The sequence below is a fragment of the Mastigoproctus giganteus genome, chromosome 6 (genome assembly GCF_048544385.1).
Source record: "Mastigoproctus giganteus isolate SK-2022 chromosome 6, ASM4854438v1, whole genome shotgun sequence".
Classification (NCBI taxonomy): domain Eukaryota; kingdom Metazoa; phylum Arthropoda; class Arachnida; order Uropygi; family Thelyphonidae; genus Mastigoproctus; species Mastigoproctus giganteus.
The window spans coordinates 121,605,199-121,628,937 of record NC_143580.1 but is presented as its reverse complement, the minus strand read 5'-3'; the positions used below and the strand labels follow the sequence as shown (position 1 = coordinate 121,628,937).

General features: G+C 37.8%; 1 protein-coding gene across 2 annotated transcripts in view; it reads left to right on the top strand.

Moving 5' to 3' along the window:
• Nucleotides 1–23,739, top strand: part of LOC150084544 (E3 ubiquitin-protein ligase Mdm2-like) — a 366,530-nt gene that overhangs the window by 121,579 nt on the left and 221,212 nt on the right. For both annotated transcript variants that reach the window (XM_090376480.1, XM_090376479.1), the window contains one exon: nt 14,448–14,596. In XM_090376480.1, the coding sequence (XP_090232606.1) occupies nt 14,448–14,596 (149 nt within the window). The remainder of the gene's footprint in view (nt 1–14,447; nt 14,597–23,739) is intronic.

Sequence of the window (23,739 nt, the reverse complement as noted above, 5' to 3'; positions counted from 1 at the left end):
TGTGGGTTGGCCACTCACACACTAGCAAGACTTTTGTGGACTTCTTGGATGACATTCTTGATTCCTTGTTTTCTACAGTGGCATGTCAGAGGAGCTATAAGAGGAAACAATGCTCTGTCTGGTTACCGGCAGTGATTTTTCATGCATTAAGAATCTGCAGGTAAAAGACTCACTGGGCGGCAGTGATCACAGTGTACTAATGTGGAATTCAGTGGAACCGACTGATGATGTTACCAACAGCAGATTCTAAATGGGAAGTATTTAGGGAAGTAATCAAAGAAGCTACAGGTGACCCCTGCTTAATGCTGATAATTCGTTCCAGAAAAACAAAGTGCTAAGTGAGTGCCGCATTCCCATAAGGTAACATAAAGCAAAATTAAACTTAAAATGTCAATTAAAATTATGAATTTATTAATCTGATGGCCCTTGGCTGTCAAGTTTTTGCATCTGGACTGAAAAATGTGTCGATTTTGGGTTGTATTTTGTCCTCTTCCTCTCATTTACAAAATCATGTAGGAATTCATTTCTTTCTTTAAAGTTCATATTAGCTTCAAACTTCGTTCCATGTCAGGGGCATTCTCCCAGAAATAATCACACATTTTTTCAAAGTGTTCAAAAGCCTCACTAAGTCTTTTTGTAGTCAATGAATTTATCAATTCTTCATCTGTAGGATCTTGATCATCTTCTCCCTCAATTGCATGCTCTTGTCCTTTTGTCATTTCCATGAGTTCTTTATTAGAGAGGCTATCCCTGTCGTTGTCTGTCATCATCAATTTTGTTCAATCCTGCTTCTTTTCCGAGCTCAACAATTTGCGCTTTAACATTCTCAACCGAATCATAACGTTCTTGGGAATCCTTTATGCAATACTTCCAAACTTTCCTCCTCACTCCGTTCATGTCACTTCATCCCAGGCACCCAAAATATTGTAGATGGCAGTTTTAATGTTATAGGATTTCCAAAACTCCATTAGGCTTGGTACATTTTCACCAGTGCCTGATGGCTTTAATAGCTTGGGAAAAGGTATTCCTTATGTAGTAAGCTTTAAATGTGGCAATAAGAACTTGGTCCATTGGTTTGATCAGAAATGTAGACTTGGAGGTGCGTAAAAATTTTTATATGATTGTTCAAGTCTTCTAAGCTGTTTTTGCTTGGATGTCCTGGCGTGTTGTCCACGATCAGGATTGCTTTGTAATCAAGGTTATTTTGACCAATATCTTTCCATTATGAGAAAAAAGAATTCAGAGTACCAATCAACAAAAAGAGGCGTGGTACCCAAGCCTTTTTACTAGCCTTCCAAATTATACATAGGTTTGATTTAGATTGGATTTTCCGAATAGTAAACTAAAAGGAGGTTAAACAAGCTAAGGCAGATGAGAAATCTCTGGCAAAGAATGCAAAGAAAAACAGGAAAGACTTTTATGCTTATATTAACAGTACGAAGAAGGTGATAAATCACATTGTCACTTGAGGACCTTGGTTTAACGACCTGCTCAGATTGTGGACAAAACGAATAGATATTTTGCATCTACATTCACGCATGAGAAATTCTTTGGTGAAAGGGGATTTAAAATCTCCCACAGCGTTACCACCCAGCAGTAAAGTCAACCGATCCTTCTTCGCTTTGAAGCCTGCCGTGTTTTTTTTCTTTTTCTTTCAATATGACACTACTTTTAGGCATTCATTTCCAAAAAACATCCCGTTTCATCTATGTTAAAGCTTGTTAAGCAGTATAACACCCCTCTTCAATAATTTTAAAAAGTTCTCTTTGAAAGTTTTGGCTCCTTGATCTGCACTTGTGGCTTCTCCCTGGATTGCTGTGTTGTAGGTTATTGTGCTTTTTAAATCTATCGAACCAGCCTTTACTAGCATTAAATGGTTCCACATTTTTTTTTTTGAGGCGCGCATTTTTTAGATCTTCATATAGGCTAATTGCTTTTTCTTTAAACATTCTAAAAATTCAATCTATAAAAGAATTCAATTTAAAAATTAAATCTGTACACTGGAAAATGCAAACAGCATTATAGCAAGTTGTGATAGCGTTATAGTGAGATACGGGTTATAATATAAGAACAGCATTATAGCAAATCCGTGTAAAGCAAACCAGTGAAGAAATACAAGGCTTAAACCTAAATGGATGTCAGATGAACTATTGAGTCAAGTGGCAGAGAAGAAAAGTGCATGGGATGTATATAAATTATCAGGTGATACAGAAGCCTATGATATATATAAATTAGTCTGTAATCATGTCACAAAGGAGATTAGACAAGCTAAGCCAGATTATGCGAAGTCTGGCAAAAATTGTAAAGAAAAAGAGCAAAGACTTTTATACTTATATTAACAATACATGGAAGGTGATAAATCGTATTGTGTCACTTGATGACCATGGTTTAACGACCTGCTCCGGTTGTGGACAAAACGAATAGATATTTTGCATTTACATTCACGCAAGAGGAATTTTTTAGGGAAGGGGATGCCAGAAGTTTATCAATCTCTAACGAGGAGCTAAACAACTTTGTGATAACTGAAATGAAAGTGGAGAAGAATACTTGGATTTCTGGAAGGCTTTTGGTACTGTTGCACATAAGACTGCTGTACAAACTGGAGCAATGTAGCATGAAGGGCAGGTTACTGCTATGGATAAGGGATAGTTAAGTGGAAGAAAACAGAGTAATTATTTGGGCACTGCTCTTTGTGGACTAATGTTATTAGTGGAGTTCACCAGGGTTCAGTTCTGGGTACATTGTTTTTTTTTAAATATTTATCAATGATATTGATGAAAGTATATATCAGGCTTAATGTCTAAATTTGCAGATGATACAAAGGTTGGCAGGGTAGTTAACAAGTCAACAGGGCGAGCTACTGCAACAAGATCTAGGAACATTGGATTGTTGGGCTGAGAAATTGCAGCTAAAGTTTAACATTGACAAAGGGAACATACTGCAAACATCAGAGTAACTTATCAACTGTGTGCTACTGTTTTTTTTTTTTTTTTTATGAAACCCCAAACGCAAGTGGTAATAGAACCTATAGTACTTAGTACCATGCTTGGATTGGAGGTTGAGAAGACGAAAGAAGATATTTGTTGACACTAGACTTTAACTTCTGTAGACTGTAATTCTCAGGAAATACGTATGAAGAAAGGTTATTCCAGAAAACGGCAGTTGAATGAATAAACAAGGAAGATGAAAAGTTGGTTCTGTGAGTTTGAAGTTGGATAGTAAATGGATGTTGGCTGGTGGCGGCACGTGTTCGGACTGTTTTGAAAGAGAGAGCAGGAATTATAGAAGCCAATTCAGAAGAACAGTGCCCATGGAAGTATCTGTAGAAAAGGCATGCAGCAGAAACAGTAAGTCTATGAGACAGCGAGTGCAGAGACTCTATTAGAGATGAATCATTAATTAACCTAACTGCCCTCTTCTGAATGGAATCAAGAAGCCTGAGAGAGGTTTTGGGAGCACTGCCCCAGAGGTGGGAACAATATTCCATGGTAGGGCGGATTTGCGATTTGTACAGAGTGAACAGCTGTTTGGAAGAAAAGTAACACCGAGAGCGAAAGAGAAAACCAAGTGTTTTAGATGCAGAGGCAGCAATATTTGTAATGTGCTTGGGCCAAGAGAGATTAGAAGTCAGGGTAATCCCCAAAAGAGATATATCATTTTGCCTAGAAATTGGAGTGTCACCAAAGATAAGCATAGGAGCAGAAGAATCCTTTTTTGCGAGATATAAGACAAGACTGAGTTTTAGAAGGATTGAAATCAACTAAGTTGTCTTTGCCCCACTGGAGAATTGCTTGGAGATCGGCATTTAAGGAATTGGTAGCGGATATTCCAGAAGTTGAAGCTGATATAGCAGGGCAAGGTTTCTCAAAATGGAAAGTGGAATGAAATGTGCTATCATCGGCAAAACTATGGATAGGATTTCCAGTCAATGGAAAAAGGTCATTAATATACTAGAGAAAAAGAGTGGGAGAAAGAACTGAACCTTGGGAGACACCAGCATTAGTGGAGAAGTTAGAAGACAGAGAGCCATCTACCATCACCCTCAGCTAGCAATCAGAGAGAAAACGGGATAACCAATTACAAAAACAGTTGGCAAACCATAAGTGGAAGCTTGTTTAGAAGACCTTTATGCTAAACACGATCGAAAGCCTTTGAGATGTCAAGAGAAACTGCTTGTGTTTCACCAAACTTTTCCATTGAATTAGTCCATAAATGCGTAACATAAGCCAGAATATCACCAGTGGATCTACACTGACGGAATCCATACTGGCAATTGTTGATCAGATGGAAGGTTTGTAGGTAGTTTTAAGTGATGGCGGTTAATTGATTTCTCCATTACTTTAGAGAGTAGAAGTAATTGCAATGGGACGATAATTGGATGGGAGAGACTTGTCATCCTTTTTAAGAACTGGCTGGATATGAGCAAATTTCCAAGCAGGAGGAAAAACACCTTTGGAATAAGAAAGTGAAAAAAAAGGTGACAAAGAACAGGAGTAAGTTCAGGAGCACAGGTTTTGAGAACAAGTGGAGAAATACCATCGGGACCTGGAGCTTTTTTAGCATCAAGATTCATCAAAATCCTTCTGACATCCTTTTAACGAAAGACCACAGGAGGCATTGAATTGAGCATGATGGGAATGGTGGGAGGAATTTTACCAAGATCATTAATACACGAGTTGGAAGAAAAATGGGACCTGGAAGGTCAGCTTTATCCTTAGCTGAAGTGACAACAGAACCATCTGGTTTTGACAGAGGTGGGAGCAGAGATGGGCAAAAGTTGCAGCCAATAACTTTGGCAAGAGGCCAGAATGCTTGGCTACCATTAGGGAAATAACCAAGTTTTCTACTCTTAGCCTGTTCAAAATCTAGTTTGGACTGATTAATGACTGCTTTACAATTGTTGAGAGCTTTGGTTGTAGGCAGAAAATGAAACTGAAGAATTGGAAGCAAGCCAATTACGATATGCAACATTCTTCTCTTGAACAGCCTTAGCACATTTATTGGAAAACCAAGGTTGAGATAAAGGACAAGATTTTAAAGTGGCGTGTGGAATTAAGGATTCCATTCCTACAAGAATAATTTCACTGCCACGATCTGAGCAAACGTTGAAATCAGAAGTTTTGAAACAGTAGTCCGACCAAGGAAAAGAAGAAAAGAAATCTCGCAGGTTATCCCATTTTGCATTCTAGAAAACGGAAGCAAGCTGGAATTGTAAACATTAAAATTACCAAGGAAAATTAATGCCAAACAATAAGAGTCTGAGAATAGCCATGAAATAAAGGCTCCATTGGATAAGAGACAATCACCAAGTTGTGATCTCAGGTACCTAAAGGACCACTCACTTCAACCGAGTACTTAGAAGGGTTGTTTGTGAGAAAAAGATCAAGCATGTTGGCTGTCCAGTATTCTTGTAGGTAAATGAACAATCTGTGTAAGGTCATTAGAAATTGCAAAAGCCTCAGTATCTCAACCATCTGGGTCAGTGTGACTAGAAAACAGAAGCCAGCTGGAATTGTGAACATTAAAATTACCAAGGAAAATTACTTCACTGTTAGGAAAGTTGTACTGGGAAACATCAAGTTGTAGAGAGAGGAAGTCAAGAGCTCCAAGTGATTAGTGGAGTTGGAAGAACGGTAGAGATAACAGATGAATTTGACACAATGAGATAGAGAGATTTTAAGCTAGAGAAGATCGAAGAGAGGAGATTCCAAATTACCAATTCTCTGACAGGGAATATTGGAATGAGCATATGCACAAGTACCACCTTTGAAGCGAAGGAAACATACAGTGAATAATTTGGGCAGCTGAGATGAGCAATAGTTGAATTAACCGAGATTAATTCAACTCGGTTAATTCAAGAAGAATAACTGAGATTCTGTCAGAAAAAGTACATGGAGTTTGGCAGACTGCAAGTGGAAATGGATGTCGTTGAGATTAGAATTGAGACCACGTATATTTGTGAAATGAACTAGGAAGTGTTTGGGAAGTTTAGACCTTTTCGCAGATAAGCTTACTATATTAGTTTGACAATTCATGGAGCATCAGTAGTAAGAAAAAGGGGGCGCGACATGCTGTAGGAAGTAATGAAATTTTTGGATATGGCGCGCACGCGGTAAGAATATACCCAGATCCTTGACAATGCCCACCCATACACACTAGTTGGACTCCCTTCAGTCAATATCTGGCAGAGTAGAGGTAGCAAGATTATACACCAGGTGATCCGGAAGCCTCCTAAAGAGTTACCAATAGATTCGGTCCAGTGTACTAACTAGTAGCCGACCTGCGAACAACGTTTTAGATCTGTACCCTTGGAATGTAAGGAAGATTGGATCTCGCCATGGTGTTCATCATAACCTCAAAAGTCATCAGTCATACTGCATGTTGGAAGAGATGGGGAAGGGTTAACTGGAAGTTAGCTGTGGAGACTAAACATGGGTTGCACCGGTTGATGAGAGTCATCTACCACCTGGTATTGCCTGGTAACACAGAGGGACGGCATTCCTCCATGTGGTGTGGGTGCCACACCTCAAACCCTGCTTACGTTGGTTCATACCTGGGTGGTCACCCACAGTGTGCTTGTGCATTGAGTTTATATACCCAGGATTACTAACAGTCCCGCTCTCATGAAGGTGCAAGCAGAGGATTTGGCTGTTACAGACAGGCCAGACTTTGCCGAAATTGAGTCTACTTGACTTGAATGTCACCCGAATATCAATTCCATCAGCGTTTTAGACTCTCAGGTAGCCAGTACAACTTGTCTGGCATATCTGAGAGAATGTCTGTGAAGGGTGGTTAATTGCTGGAACAAACTTCCATCTGTCATTGCGGAAGTTGATAGGTTAAATAAATTTAAGGAGGAACTGGACAAACATTTAGAGAGAATTTTTTTTTTTTTTTTCCTTTGTTGATGCTGCATAAGCTCATACACTTGCTTTCTTGCATCACGTGCCACTACTACTGCATCCTCAAGGACCAAGGTTGTTCTCAGAGAATTAAAAAGACCTAGGATGATTATGTAGTCAGACATGAAATTCTGTGAGCAGTGCAGAAATTCTGCCAGCACAGCTCACGTGGTTTTGTCAATGATATACAGAAAATTTGCTAGTGTCGATAATAAGGCGATTATCCCCTTGTATAATGCCATTGTTTATGCTGCATATCAAGTATACAGGTGTAGAGGCCTCACTTTAGGAAGGACAGAAATCTGCTGGAATGCGTGCAGAGAAGGGCACCCAGACTGCTGAAGGGATCAAAAGGGTGCTCTTACCTAGAAAGGCTTTAGTTTGGCAAATTGCAGCATCTCAAGACTAGGCACAGTGGCATAGGAATGCCTTGGTACTGGGGCAGGTGCCAAGGGTGCTGGTATCAGAGGAGCTCCACTGACAGACCATATAAGTTCCGTGTCAAGCTATTTCAACACCCGAGGCTAGCTGATGAAATGGCGCCCCTAGATGTTGCATCAGGATGAGAGCAGAGGGCGGGGTGAAAATTAATTTTTGCCAAATGCCGTGTTTTCAGAGGGCGATTCAAGCTTGCAATGCATCCTTAAATCTGAGTACATACTGCATAGCAGCATACATCTATTTGCCGTCCAGAACCCAACTTTTAAGGGACCAATCAGATGACCTCTTCATCGGTACATGCTCGAATGCTCAGCACTTCGCCATTCAAGAACTGTGTATGTTCTAAGATACTGATAAGTTTGAAGTTATAAATAATGTGTATATACTGTTTTTGTGCTATATAAACAGATGATCATGAATATTGTGATTTTTAATTTAGGTGATACAGAAGCCTGTGGTAGATATATGCTGGTCTGTAGGCAGGCAAAGGCAGATTACGAGAAATCTTTGGCAAAAGATGCAAAGAGTAACTCTAGAAGGAAGGGGATGAATCAGATTGGTCCACTTCGTGCCGAGGGTTCAACTGTAGATGGTCCTGCTTAGGTAGCTAACAAACTGAATCAGTATTTTGTATCTAAATTTACAAATGAAGAGTTATTCTGGGAGGGGAATGCCAGATGTGTATTAAACCCTGGCAATGAGCTAAATGATTTCTTAATAAATGAGAGCCAAATGGAGTAGAAATTGTTGAAGATAAACATAAGAAAGGCACTTGGGGTGGATCGGATCTATTCAGTTATATTGAAGGAGGGAGTAAGTAAGGAAGTAAGCAAACCCTTAGCCATAATTATGACAGGTTCTTTGGACTCAGGGGAGGCACCCATGGGCTGGGGATGTGCAAATGTGACCCCAATTCACAAAGGAGGATCAAAAGGTGACACAAGTAAATATAGACCTGTGAGTTTAACTTCTGTTCCAGGGAAATTAATGGAGGCTCTGGTTAAAGAAGCACTGCAGGATCATCTAGACAAGACTTCAGTTATAATTCAGACACAGCATGGGTTTGTTAAGGGGAAGTCTTGTCTGACCAATTTTGATTGGATGCAAAAAATTATTTTGATATCATATACTTGGATCTTTGGAAAGCTTTTGAAACTGTTGCACATGGAAGACTACTGTACAAATTGGAGCAGTGTGGCATTAAGGGCAAGTTGCTAGAATGGATAAAGGGATGGTTGAGTGGTAATCAATGGACAGTGCTCTTCGTGGATTAATGTTATTAGTGGAGTCCCCCAGGGTTCAGTGTTGGTTCCATTTTGTTTTCTGTATTTATTAATGATATTGATGAAGGTATATCAGGCTTAATGTCTAAGTTTCCAGACGATATTCAGATATTCACTTCAGTGAAACAACAGATCACCCTTTGTTGGGGTACAGGAAAACCACTCTCTCATAAAACTCTAACAGAATGCTTACAGTAGAAGATTGACCAGAGCCTATTGTCCGAATGTGGAATACCCTTGATCTGCCCACTGGCTATGGATACACAGAAAGTAGTTGACCAGCTCGACTTCTTGGTATGTTGTAGTAGTAGAGATATGTGATACAAGAAAGCAAGCTTATGTAGCATCAGCCAAAAAAAAAAAAAAAAGAAAAGAAAAGAAAACCCATTTCACACATTCATTCCCTCTAAAAGTTTGTCGAGTTGAATTTATTTAAGCTATCAATTTCTATAAAAACAGATGGAAGTCCGTTCCAGCAATCAACTACCTGTTGGCTAATGCAAATTTCTGCACATTTATTCTATAACTGTCTTTCTCAATTTGAATTTATGCTTCCTCAGGCACGTAATCTGAACTTTAAGATCTTAATCCCATCAGAATTAAGCCTGCTCAACTCATTCAAGGCCTTATACGCCTCAATCAGATCACCCCCTCGCAAATGCCTACTCTCTAGAAGCTGAAATTTGCAGAACTTGAGCTTTTCTTGATAAGAGAGAGAACTGCATTCCCCTCACCAATCTTGTTGCCCTTCTCTGTGCTTGCCCCAACAGCTCTACATCAGGTCTCCAGACCTGTACACAGTACTCAAGGTGTGGCCTGACCATTGCCTTATACAAGGGGATAATCACCTCCTTATCCCTGCTCGCAAAATTCTTGTATATCATTGACAAGATCCCATGACCTGCTCTGACTGCACATTTACTCCCAGGTCTTTTTCATTTTCTACCACATTAAGTATCATAACACACAGTTAGTACGTTTCACTGTGGTTCCTTTTCTACCCATATGCAGTACTTAGCATTCGCCCAAATTTTCTAGATCCTGTTGCAGTAGCACACTGTCATTACTGTCATTAACAATTCTGCTAACCATTGTATTATCTGCATACTTGGACATTAACCCTGATATACCTTCTACAATATTGATAAATATACAAAACAACACTGGACCCAGTACCGAACCCTGGGGGGGGGGGACTCCACTAATAATATTATTCCACAAAGAACAGCGTCCGTTGGTTACCACTCTCTGTCATCTTCCACTCAACCACCCTTTTATCCATTGTAGCAACTTGCCCTTAATATCATACTGCTCCAATTTGTACAGTAGTCTTCCCTGTGCAACAGTATCAAAAGCTTTCTTGAAATCCAAGTATATCACATCAAAATTATTTTTTGCCTCCAGCTCCTTTGTGACCACATCATAGTATCCAATCAAATGTGGGACAAGAAGTTGGATAGGTTTTACAGATACCACTAAGTTGCCAATGATAATCTTTTAAGCCAAAGAGATTACCATTGTGCTTAGCAACAGCACTGTTGCCTAAATTTCTTGAAGGCGAGAGGGGCGAACAATGTGTACCCAGTTGTCTCTCGTAATCTGCTAACCACGTAATCTCATATAGAAAATTTTCTTTGAACAATATTTTAAATATAATTGCGAAAGGGAATTCAAAAAATTCACTAAACAGAAAAATCTGGTATAAGGAAGTTCGTTAAACAAAGGTCAGACTGTGCTTATTATTATTTATTATGATAATTTTATTTATGCGCCTTTTTACGATGGTTTTACTAATTATCTTAAAAAGGCGTGTAGCCATGAATTTGCCAAGGGCGCCAAAAACCTAGCTATGCCTCCGACTAGGCACCTGCGGGAAATCAGATTGAGGTGTTTAAAGTCTTCAATGTATTAAGTAAGTTGAATGTTAATGGAATTCTTCCACTTGCTGAAATTGTACACATGAGTGGGCATAAATTCAAGTTGTGGAAGGATGGTTGCAGGATAAATGTGCAGAATCTAATTTGCCTTCAGCCAGTGGATAGTTGATTGCTGGAAGAGGCTTCCATCTGTTGTTGTGGAAGTGAATGGGTTGAATAAATTCAAGGAAGAATTAGACACTTTCTTGGAAGATATGGATAGGTGAACTGTAGGATTTTTTTTTTTTTTTTTTCTCTGCTGATGCTACTAAGCTTTTTCTCTTGCATCATTTGCCATTATTACTACTATGTAAGTATATAGGTTGGAAGACGACATGAATGAAAAAGAAAAAAGGTGTATTTTCAGTAGGTTGTATATTAATAGGTTTGAAGACTACATAATTGAAAGAAGAAAAAGTTTTATATCATCAAGAATATCCTGTCAAAAACACACAAGCTAACTGTATATAAAGGATGTTCTGTAGCACCAAATTATATTGGCTTTTCCAAGGGCCAGCTATTAAAATTGAGATGAAAGACATCAGTATGCAGAGATGACCAGTCTAGTAGAGCATAGCATGGGATAGTTACAGTGATGAAAAGTACTGAAGCCTATGGCAGCTAGAAGTTGATTTATAATAGTACTACAGATAGGTTAGATGGAACACGGCTGTCTACGAGAAAGCACTAGCTAAGAGAGCAAAGAACGGAGACAAGAAATATTTCATGTATGTGAATATATAGAAAAAGAAATCTAATCAGATCGAACCCTTGTGCACTGGGTGTGGGAAAATCTTAGAAACCCCAACAGATGTTGCTGATGAATTGAACAGGTACTTTGCGTCTTTAATGAAGAAAGACCCTTCATGCTGAGAAGAGGCTGTGAGAGTGAGGCTGAGTCATGAAATTAATGATTTTGAAATTACAGATTAGTGTTTGTCAAAAATACTTTTGAGCATAAAGGCAAGCAAGGTTCCTGGAATTGATGGCATCTTTTTTTTTTTTTTTTTATATAATTTTTTTTATATAAAAAAAATTATATAAAATGTGGACAGGTCCCACCATTACCTAAGGCGTACCTGGTTGGAATCGTTAAATATAAAATGCTCGGACACCTCTATGAACAGGAACAGTGGTTGTCAAGTTAATCCCATCACAGAGTCAGTAATTCTATCCATAGACAAATGCTGGCCACGTCACCACCATACGTCACAGCCACAAACATCAACAAACAATTAACCACACGCCTCACGCACCATCCTGGCAGTGCATCACTATTCTAACTGCCATTCAAGTATTTTAATCCGATGAAGGCTGCCACCCAGCCGAAAGCTAATTTTATGTATTGTAGTTTAATGCTCTGTGCAACAAATAAATTTTTTCGCATTATGAATCTGGAGCACGTAGGCCTCTTTTATTATAATTTTTTTTTTACTACCTATTTACTTCCTGACTAATAACATTCAAGCCCATAGAACTTATTTTTAATGTTTCTGCAAAAGTGATTATCAATTTTTTATCTGAAATTTCTAAAAAAAGAAGTGTAATTTTCATATGAAGCAGTGAATATTAGCATGCCACAGTTATAAATGAAGTAACTAGATTCCTAGCAGTTTTTACCATAGTGATGAGTACAAATTGAAATATATTTATTAATGTCCATATCTCTTTTAAATTCTCATTTCAGTAGTAATATATGTTTAATTATTTTGATTTATCTTTTCATAAAATTCTGTTGCCATGCCTGTTCATTGATATCTGCTAATTTCTATTTGAAGTTTCTTATACTTATTAGTTTCTTAAATTATTTATTATTTTTTAATTATTATTTAACAAAATCAATGTTGCTATCTTATTTGAGTGGGTCAGAAGTATAGTGAACCAGGTCCAATTTTTCTTCAAGTTGGGCTACAGCTGTACTAAGTCCCTTCAAACCAATAATTATTCAGTGAAAATATGGAACAAGTCTTTAGTTCTTTGGCTGGCCTAAAGAGAGCAGTGGTGGGGTCTTATAATGCTGAATAACATCTGATAGTGTTCAGTGGGCTAAGTCCATCTTGCATGAGATTCAGCAGGAAAGTGATCCAAGTCCTCCTTGTTTAGAATCATGCAGTTACCTCTCCATAACGTTTGAAGCATAGCAGATCCTGGAATTAGGGCACAAATACAAACTGAAAAACACTTTCATCTTTCTGACACTGACAACATCAGAACTGAATTACAGAAAGAGGCTGACAAGGTTTCTGACAATTATTATGCTTGCAGTTTTGATTTGCAAAAAACACTTGCATTTCCGAAGCTAACCACATCCTTCACTTATTACAAGAAAAATTTGTATGTATACAATTATGGTGTCCACTCAATTAAATCTGGACCTTCTGTTAACATATGTGTGGAATAAGACAGAAGGTGGAAGAGGGTCTCGAGAAATCTTGACTTTGTTGTTACAAAGCATTTAAAAGATAATGCCAGCCAATGCACCAACATTACTTTCTATTGTGATGCTTGTAGGGGCAAAACTGCAATATAAAGGTTACTGAACTTAATTTACTGAAGTTGTGCAACAACCCTTCTATGGCCGTCAATACAATTGATGTAGTATTCATGGTTTCTGGTCACTCCTACTTACCAAATGACGCCGATTTTGGAGTTATAGAAAAGTTTAATAAGAAAAATTCATTGATATATGGCCCTGACAACTCGATTAATATAATAAAAACTCAAAGAAAAAAGACCCACCATTTAAAGTAGTTGAACTTAAGCACAATGATTTTTTTGTCATCAGAGCCTCTAGAAAAGGCCATAATTAACAGGGGGGGAAAAATACATTAGCAAGGAGCCTGTCAATTGGCTTAACTTTCAACGGCTGTAGTTTAAAAGAGGATGTCCCTTCTCAGTATTTTACAAAAACTCATCTAGCAATTTAATGCCATTCGAAGAAATTGACATACAGAAAGAGAAAATCGGTAGACCTGTCTTCATTGGCTCAAGTTAAACAAAATCAACTATACAAAGACAGATGGCCCATAACAAGTGCAAAGAATGCAGACGTAATTCGTTATTGCCTTATATTCCATCCTGATACCATAGTTTCTACAAAGAGTTGCCGGTGAAAAGGAACACTGGATCGGCTAATCAAAGTATCCACTTTTCTCTCTTTTTTTATTTTTGTCTCTGTGCAAAAAAAAAAAAAAAAACAAAATTGTGATTTTAATTTCAGTAATACATTATTTGTTTAAATAAAACAGCACTGGTAAAAAAAAAAAAAAAGGTGATATTACTCATTCCTTCAATCCTAAATAATAAAAATAGTAGTAATGGGACTTCATATTCTACGGAAGTGGGAAAATATTTGAGTTAAAATGAACAAGTCCACTTTTTTTGTTTAAATCCAAATTTTAAGCATAACATTTCAAATTCCTAGGAAATTCAAAGAGAGAATATAATTATAACTATTTTCAAACAAATATTGACATAATTTATTTAAATTTATCTAACAATGAATTTTTTGACTCAAATGCAAAAGTTGCCTTTTTTGAATACTATTTGAAAGTGACTTGGTTCACTATACTTCTAACCCACTCATTTAAGAGTTACTGAAATTTCAGCTTTGATCTCATTGTTTTTCAGTTTATTAACAGTAATGTTTTATATCATATGCATGCTGATAATTAGATTTTCATGTGGAAATTGCCATTATGCTTATTGCCCTGTAAAAGTATTTTATGGGACAATAAGCATAATGGGCAACAATAATATTTTTATTGTTGATGGTAATTGTTTAATTTTCAATTAAGTATTGAAATACATTTGATTTTTTGCAAGAATAGAGATGCATAATTTGAAAGATCTGTGAGAGCTGGTCTCTGCACAGTTTTGGTGATAGATATTTTAAATGATTATAGAAATTACTGAAGAGTCATCATCTACAAGAACAGATTCTGTTAAAAAAGCACGTTTAGAGGATGCTTTTCATTGCTCTTCCCCGATGCATCTTCTAGTTCCAGCCTCTCCAAATTATGATAGTTCTCCAGAAACAGAAATTAGTTTGCAGGTTGGTGTGTAGTAAATTTTTTGTTCTCTTTTTAACGTAGAGTTAGAATGAAGTGTTGTTTTGTGATACTTTGCATTGTCAGTTACAGTTTCTGCTTAATAATCACAGAAATGTTCACCATTTTTTTTTTTTTTTTTTTTAACAAGTTTAGAAAGATTGGCATAGCAAAGTAGTAGCTCAGCAATATTTCTGTAATTAACCTGGCAGCTGTGCAGCAGGGCTTTACAGGCCCACCTGAAAAATATTTCATGTGTGTTAGTTACCAGTTCAAGATTAGTTGCTCTTCCTCTGTTTAGCTTCCTAAATACCCACACAGTTTTATTTTTTAGAGATTAGGAATTAGAGAATTAAGAATAGTTTTGAATTTAAATTTTTCATTAAAAAATTACATTTAATAAATATTGCAATTCATTAGGAAAAGGTCAAGCCAAATATATAATATATTATATTATATATTATATATTTGGATCTTAGAAAGGCTTTTGATACTGTTGCACATGGAAGACTGCTGCACAAATTGGAGCAGTGTGGCATTGGTGGCAAATTGTTGCTATGGGTAAAGGGATGGTTGAGTGACAGAAGACAGAGAGTGGTAATTAATGGACACTGCTCATTGTGGATTAATGTATTAGTGGAGTCCCTCAGGGTTCAGTGTTGGGTCCATTGTTGTTTTCTGTATTTATAAATAATGATGATGGTATATCAAGCTTAATGTCCAAGTTTGCAGACGATACAAAGGTTGGCAGGGTTGTTAAGGTCGCTACTGACGCTATGCTGCTGTAACAGGATCTGGAAAGGTTGAGCAGATGGGCTGAGAGGTGGCAAATGAAGTTTAATATTGACAAATGTAAAGTACTACATATGGGAAACAGCAACCCCAGAGCAATGTATCAACTCTGGGGTTGCTGGTACTACACTGACAGTGGTAGAGAATGAAAAGGACCTGGGGGTAATTGTGCAGGCGGATATGAAGTTCTCTGAGCAGTGCAGACGGGCTGCAAGAGTAGGTCATGGTGTCTTATCAATGATATACTAGAATTTTTCTAGCAGGGATAGGGAGGTGATTATTCCCTTGTATAAGGCAATGGTCAGGCCGCACCTTGAGTACTGTATACAGGTCTGGAGGCCTCATTTCAAGAAGGATGTAGTGCTGCTGTAACGAGTACAGAGAAGGGCAACAAGGTTAGTGAACGGAACGAAGGGTTGCTCTTACGAAGAAAGGCTTAAGTTTTGCAAATTACAGTGTCTGGAGTACAAAGCCTTGAGGTGTACAAAGCCTTGAATGGTTTGAGCATGCTCAATGCTGATGGGATACTGCCTCTTGCTCAGAATAATCACATGAGAGGGCATAAATTCAAATTGAGGAAAGACAGATGTAGGATAGATGTGCAGAAATTTGCCTTTAGCCAGCAGGTAGTTGGTTGGTGGAACAGACTTCCATCCCTTGTGGAAGTTGATAGCCTAAATAAATCTAAGGCTCAGCTGGACAGGTATTTCGAAAGAATAGAGGGGTGAAATGAAAGTGTTTTTTTTTTTTTTTTTTGGCTGATGCTGCATAAGCTTGCTTTTTGCATCATATGCCTCTACTAATGCTAATTAGTCAGCTGTGAGCACAATTAAAGGAAGCAATATTTAGAATGTGTCCTGGCCCTGAAGACAACATTTCAGTCTTGCTAAAATTGATTTTTGATTCCTTTTGCAATAGGTTTTATTTAGTAGTAAAATTAAAAAAAAAAAAAAAAAAAAAGCACAATTTCCAGTAAAATTTTCCAAAATTTTTTTCTAACTGTTCTTTAAAATTTCTGTTATTTTTTAACAGTTCCATTAAGAAATTAGCATTGGTATATTATGCAAAAATACAAGTTTATACAGAATCAGCCAAAAAAAAAAAAAAAAAAAAATCCCATTTCACCCATCCATTTACTCTAAAAGTTTTTCCAGTTCTTCCCCGATTTTTTTTTTTTTTTTTTTTTTTTTTTTTTGTTATCAACTTCCACGACGGAAGATTGAAGTTTTTTCATCAATCAACTACCTACTGGCTAAAGGCAAATTTCTGCACATATATTCTCTAACTGTCTTTCCTCAATTTGAATTTATGCCCCCTCAGATTCATAATCTGAGCAAGAGAAAGAATCTCATCAGCATTCAGCCTGCTCAAACCATTTAAGGCCTTATACACCTCAATCAGATCACCTCGCAGGTGCCTAGTCTCCAGATGCTGCAATTTGCAGAACTTAAGCCGTTCTTGGTAAGAGGGGCCCCTTAGTTCCTCTCACCAATCTTGTAGCCCTTTTCTGTACTTGCTCAAGCAACTCTGCATCCTTTGTTAAATGAGCCTTTCAGACCTGTGTGCAAGTACTCAAGGCGTGGCCTAACCATTGCCTTATACAAAGGGATAATCATCTCCTTTCCCTTACTAGCAAAATTCCTATATATATCATTGACCAAACCCAATGACCTCCTCTGGCAGCATGTCTGCACTGCTCAAAAACTTCATATCTGACTGCACAATTACCCACAGGTATTTTCATTCTCTACCAACCTGAGTGTAGTACCACACAGTTGGTACATTTCTCTGGGGTTACCGCTATCCATATGCAGTACTTTACATTTGTCAATGTTAAACTTTAGTTGCCACTTCTCAGCCCATATGTCCAACTTTTCTAGATCCCGTCGCAGTAGCATACTGTTATTAAACTGTTGAGCAATGGTTTTGTTTACAGTTTTGGGCAAAATATTCAGCATGGGTACTTGAATAACTCAAAAGTCTAAAGCTTTTCACCTGATTCCTTTTGTAATGTTTTATTTAGCAGTAAAATTGAGGGGGGGGGGAATTTCAAAAACATTTCTGACTGATTTTCAAAATTTCTGTTATTTTTAACAGTTTTGTTAGTTTTGGCAAAATATTTGCCATGGTTACAATAGAATAACTATAATTTTGTAAAGGGCCATATAGTCATACATGTAAAAAATTATCAAATTTCATGTGTTTAAATTTATGTTCTTATCTAAGTCTGTCCCATCCACCTTAGCCAGCAGTGAAGAAAGCCAAGGAGAGGGAGAGTGAAATATTTGCCATGGGTACACTAGTACAGTGGCATGCAAACATATTTTGCTCGCGACCCCCTTTATTAAATATAAAATTGATGCGACCCCTCAATGTAAACTCCGAGGGAGGATGACAAGATTTTTAGAGAAGAAAAATGGCATTTTATAAATTACGTACTAGAAAATTTTATTTGAGTACTCAGAAAGGAATAAAAAAAATTGTTTCCTTTTTTAATTTACACATTAAAATAATTGTTTAATTTTTTTATTGAATACAGCAAAAACAACAAATTAAATTCTTATTCTTCAATTAAGATTACAAAACAATAAAAAATGAACAATTACAAAACAAAACAATTAATGAGAAGGATGAGCCTGGATAACCGATAATATCTGGATGCAATATTTGAAAATGCTAATCTCATGTCATTGTCTGTATTAGGTCTGGAACGCTGTTTTGTTTTTATAGCTGTTATTTTGAGAAACAAACGTCACACAAATATGCAGACCTGAAAGCTATCTTTGTATCGCCATTTTCGATAATTTTGGATACTCATCTCGAAGAGAAAGCCAAAATTTTTCACAAGTAGTCTTGAAACGAGCATGTCGGACGCTTCGTCAGACGACAGGTCGATGAGATCTTCATTTCCGCTCAATGGTAATTTCGGGACGTGAAGAAATTTCAAAACTAAAAGGATCACAAATCCAATATAACTTTTTTTTTCTGGATATATATTAAATGGTTTGGAAGAATTCTTAATTAGCATTGTTAGGTGGTTGGCAGTGACATCCCTAAATTGTAAAATGTCAATATTATTGCTATTAACAAAATCAGAAAAACATGGGAACATTTCAGTATTATTTCGCTCAAATTCAGTTTTCCAAAGGTTAAATTTATTTTTGAAAGTTTCTGAGTACTAATATATTTGTTCTCTGTCCTTGTTCAGGCTTAAATTAACTCATTAAATTTTTCAAATATATCAGCAAGGTAGCTAAGATTTCCAAGCCATTTTTTAATTGAAAACAATTGAGTTCTGATCTGTATTTGATAAAAACAATAAAACTTCATGTTTGAGGCCAAAAAAGACGTCGCAACACTTTACCACCGGGCAACCACCTCACTTTCGTATATAACAGAAGCGTTTCATAAATGGATCCCATTTCATTACAAAGTATAGTGAAAAGTCTGCTATTTAAGCTTCTACTTTCAATAAAGTTGGTAACATGTACTGCATCTTTCAAAACTTCGTGCAAATCAGTTTGCATTTCCTTGGCTACTAATACTTCCCTATATATAATGCAATGATTAAAAATGATAGTTGGAGCAATTTCCTTTACTTTGCCTTTTAAACCTTTATTTTCTCCTGTTAATGCAGCCATCAGTACAAATCGCGCCGCCTTTGTAGCCAGGTGGGAAGGAGCAACAGTGCGTAGCACACTCTTCTTGATTAGAACGGGGTTCGAGCCCGTCACCACCAAATAAGGAGAATGCGGAAAGGTCAGGGAATGACCACCGCATATCCTGGAGCAGTATGGCCTTAGTTGCTAATGCTCCTAAAAACCAACCAACCAAACAAACAAACAAACAAACAAACAAGTAAGTACAAATCGCAACACCGTTGTTCCACGTTAGATTATTTATTTGAAAGAAAATATTTATAACATCAAAAATCTTCTCGCCCGTTGTTCTTCCTTCCAAAGCTTTGGAAAATAGAAAATTCTCCAAAATATCTTCCTTGTAGCAGTATCCAACATATACAATAAGTTGAGCAAGGTTTGAAATATCTGTGGATTCATCTAATTCATCTGGAAAGGTTGAGCAGATGGGCTGAGAGGTGGCAAATGAAGTTTAATATTGACAAATGTAAAGTACTACATATGGGAAACAGCAACCCCAGAGCAACGTATCAACTCTGTGGTACTACACTGAGAATGAAAGGAACCTGGTAGAGAATGAAAGGAACCTGGGGGTGGTTGTGCAGGCAGATATGAAGTTTTCTGAGCAGTGCAGACGGGCTGCAAGAGTAGGTCATGGTGTATTGTCAATGATATATAGGAATTTTTCTAGCATGGATAAGGAGGTGATTATTCCCTTGTATAAGGCAATGGTCAGGCCACACCTAGAGTACTGTATACAGGTCTGGAGGCCTCATTTCAAGAAGGATGTAGAGATGCTGGAACGAGTACAGAGAAGGGCAGCAAGATTAGTGAATGGAACAAAGGGGGTGCTCTTACGAAGAAAGGCTTAAGTTTTGCAAATTACAGTGTCTGGAGACTAGGCACCAGTGAGGTGATCTGATAGAGGTGTATAAAGCCTTGAATGGTTTGAGCATGCTCAATGCTGATGGGATTCTTCCTCTTGCTCAGAATAATCACCTGAGAGGGCATAAATTCAAATTGAGGAAAGACAGGTGTAGGATAGACGTGAGGAAATTTGCCTTTAGCCAGCAGGTGGTTGGTTGGTGGAACAGACTTCCATCCCTTGTCGTGGAAGTTGATGGCCTGAATAAGTTTAAGGCTCAGCTGGACAGGTATTTTGAACGAACAGAGGGGTGAAGTGGAAGTGGTTATTTTTTATTTATTTATTTATTTATTTTTGGCTGATGCTGCATAAGCTTGCTTTCTTGCATCAAATGCCTCTACTAATGCTAATGCTAATTGTATTGCAAAAATTGGACTTTCTCTCAGTCTATTTAATAAATAGAAATTTATGTTGTCCGATGACTGTAAGACTCCTCGAAACTGTGTCTGGACAGAGGAATGGTTTTTAAATCATTGCTGTATTTTTCTCCGTGCATTATTGAAATAATTTTTATTGCAGCAAGGAGAATGCACTGAATTATGAAGCAGAATAAAGCTTGCGTGCAACCAGAACCGATGGAATACGGTAAGCCTGGTAAGCAGGGATAGGGATGCCAATGTCTACCTGCCACCAAACCAAGATATAAGCTATACAGATCTAGATGACCTGGTAGTCCAACTTCCACCTCCTTTATTTATCATGGGAGATATGAATGGCCATCATCATCCTCTATAGGGAAATGAAAACATAGATAAAAGAGGTTAAATTATAGAAAAACTACTAGATAATTCAATTTTATACTCTTAAATGATGGGACACCCATGTATATACATCTACCCACAGGAACTAGTACAGCAATAGACCTTTCTATATGCACTCCATCATTATACCCTCTACTGGAGTGGGCAGTTCACAATGATTCACTAGGTAGTAAAGATTACTCCAAATAAACCGACCCCTTGTCAACTGGGAAGAACTCCAAAGTGGAGATTAGATAATGCAAACTGGGAAAGATATAAGCAGCTGGCCATATTAGAACAACAACAAATACAACAGGTTTCAATTGATTCTGCAGTGAAATATGTAACTGATAAACTCCTCCATGCAGCAGAACTAACAATACCAAAAACTTTTTCAAAGCTTCCCATACATCCAAAGCCGTGGTGGAACTATGAATGTACTCTAGCAAAACGAGAGAAAATCAAGGCATGGAATAATTTCCGAAGAAACCCTACCACAACTAACCTGATACAATTCAAAAAGGCAAGGGCAAAAGTCAGACGCATTACTAAGATCCGTAAGAAAGAATCTTGGATTCGTTTTGCATCTACAATTACTAGAAAAACAGACAGCTGGAAAGTTTGGGACAAAATAAATAAAATAAACAAAGAATACCAAAGAATTTCTCCTCCTTTTATAAAATGGAATGGAAAAGATAAAGCAAAACCTGAATACATAGCCAATGCTCTTGGTAGAACCTTGAAAAGATATCAATGCAGTAGCCTATGAACCAGCTTTCCAAAAACATAAAGCAAACACAGAAACACATAAATTGAATTTCTCCTGTAAAAGTAACGAATCCTATAACCAACCTGTCACTCTCAGAGAACTTCATAAAGCCATTTCAGGGATGAGGTGAAGTGCAGCAGGTCCAGATGAAATAGTATATGAGATGGTACAACAATTAGATAAGAAATCATTGTTATCATTGCTCTTCTTGTATAACAGGATATACCTAGAAAATTCCTTTCCGAATCAATGGCCCCACGTAATAGTCTTAGCCTTTCCAAAACCAGATAAAGATCCCACAAATCCGAATCACTATCGCCCAATAGACTTAACTAGCTGCCTTGGAAAAATACTTGAGAAAATGGTAAATGCCCGACTAGTGTGGTTTCATAAAGAACAGGTGCACTCTAGACTTAATGATAAAAGCAGAAAACAACATAAGAAATGCCTTCATAAGAAAGCAACATCTAGTAATGATATTTTTTGATATGGAAAAGGCATGGCAATATGGAATACTTAGACATTTATAACTTTGGGATGAGAGAACATCTCCCAATATACAGGGTGATTCACTACCAGTGCGACAAACTTGCAGGAGGTGTAGGGGGCACAAAGACGAATTGGAATCACATAGCATTGCAGGGTCCGAAATGCCTTCGTCATGTAGTAGAGGACGTTGAATGGGAGGTCGCGTGAACAGCGATCCCGCTGGAAGTCAGCATTTGCGAACCGTTTCTGTTGAAGAAACCAAGTAGCAAAAGTCCTCCGGAGTGGATAATCCGCAGGCTCCAATGATTGGACGCGTTGCAGATGGTATGAACTCATTTGGTTTGTTGAGAGTATCCTCCATACAGTGGATTGGGAAATATCCAGTCGTTGGCCTATCGCTCGAGTACTCATACTCAGATTGCCTTCTGCAAGACGTAGGACATTCTCCTCATTGTCTGGTGTCCTCGTCGTTCGCTCTCGATTCATGGTACCTCTTGTGAAACAACCAGTCTCACGTAACCTTCTGTGCACACGTGTGAAAATCGTATGATGAGGAGCACGCCTGTGCGGGAAACGTTCCTAGTACAAGCGCAGAGCGACGCGCCCATTACAGTCTGCAGCTCCATACGCGAGGTGCATGTTGGCCAGTTCAACGTTTGAATACTTGTCCATCCTACTGCCTCGGGAACCGGTTTGCAAATGCTGACTTCCAGTGGGATCGCTGTTCGCGCAACCTCCCGTTCAATGTCCTCTACCGCATGACGAAGGCATTTCGGACCCTGCAATGCTATGTGATTCCGATTCGTCTTTGTGCTCCCTACACCTCCTGCAAGTTTGTTGCACTGGTAGTGAATCACCCTGTATATCCATATATTTTTGCAACAACGAACTTTCCAAGTTAGGATATTAACCACGCTATTGCAGGTTTTTATACAAGGAGTACCACCACAGGGATCAGTACTCAGCGCTACCCTGTTTGCCATATAAATCAACTCAATAGCTAAACAAATACCAAGTACCATAGATGTAGCACTTTATGTTGACGATTTCAGCATTCCTTGCAAATCACTTGCAATATATGCGAACAATAGAGCGCCAACTGCAAACAACAATCAATAAAGTAATAGCATGGACCCAAAACAATGGCTTTCGACTCTCTAAACAAAAACAGTTGGAATACACTTTTGTCGGAAAAGAAACTTACACCCCGACCCAGAACTAAAGCTCGGAGAACAACTAATCCCAATAACATCCAGCACAATTTTTCTTGGACTAACCCTTGATGAGAAATGATTGTTTTAGATCACATAAAATGTCTTAGAACAAATTGTCTAAATAAATTGAATATTCTGAAAGTTATATCTGCAACAACATGGGGAGCAGACAGATACACTTTGTTACATCTTTATACAACCTTGATAAGGTCCAGACTCAATTATGGGGCACCAGTTCTGCAAGACCCAGTGCCTTAAGATGGTTAGACCCTATACACCATAATGCACTACATATAGCCCTAGGAACATATCGTACTTCTCTAGTTCAAAGTTTGTATGGTCCTATGAACCACCACCACCACTCCACCTCAGAAGACAAGAATTCTTACTATCTTATGCAACTAAAATAAAGTTTACTAAGTTTACTAATAAAGTTTTACTTACCTCTGAGAGAGGTTAGTAAAACGAACGAAGGTGGAATTTCACTCTTATAAAGAATTCCAGAACTAAGGACCATAAATTCAAATTACAGGGGAAGAGTTTTAGACTAGACTATAGGAAGTTTTATTTTAGCCAGCAAG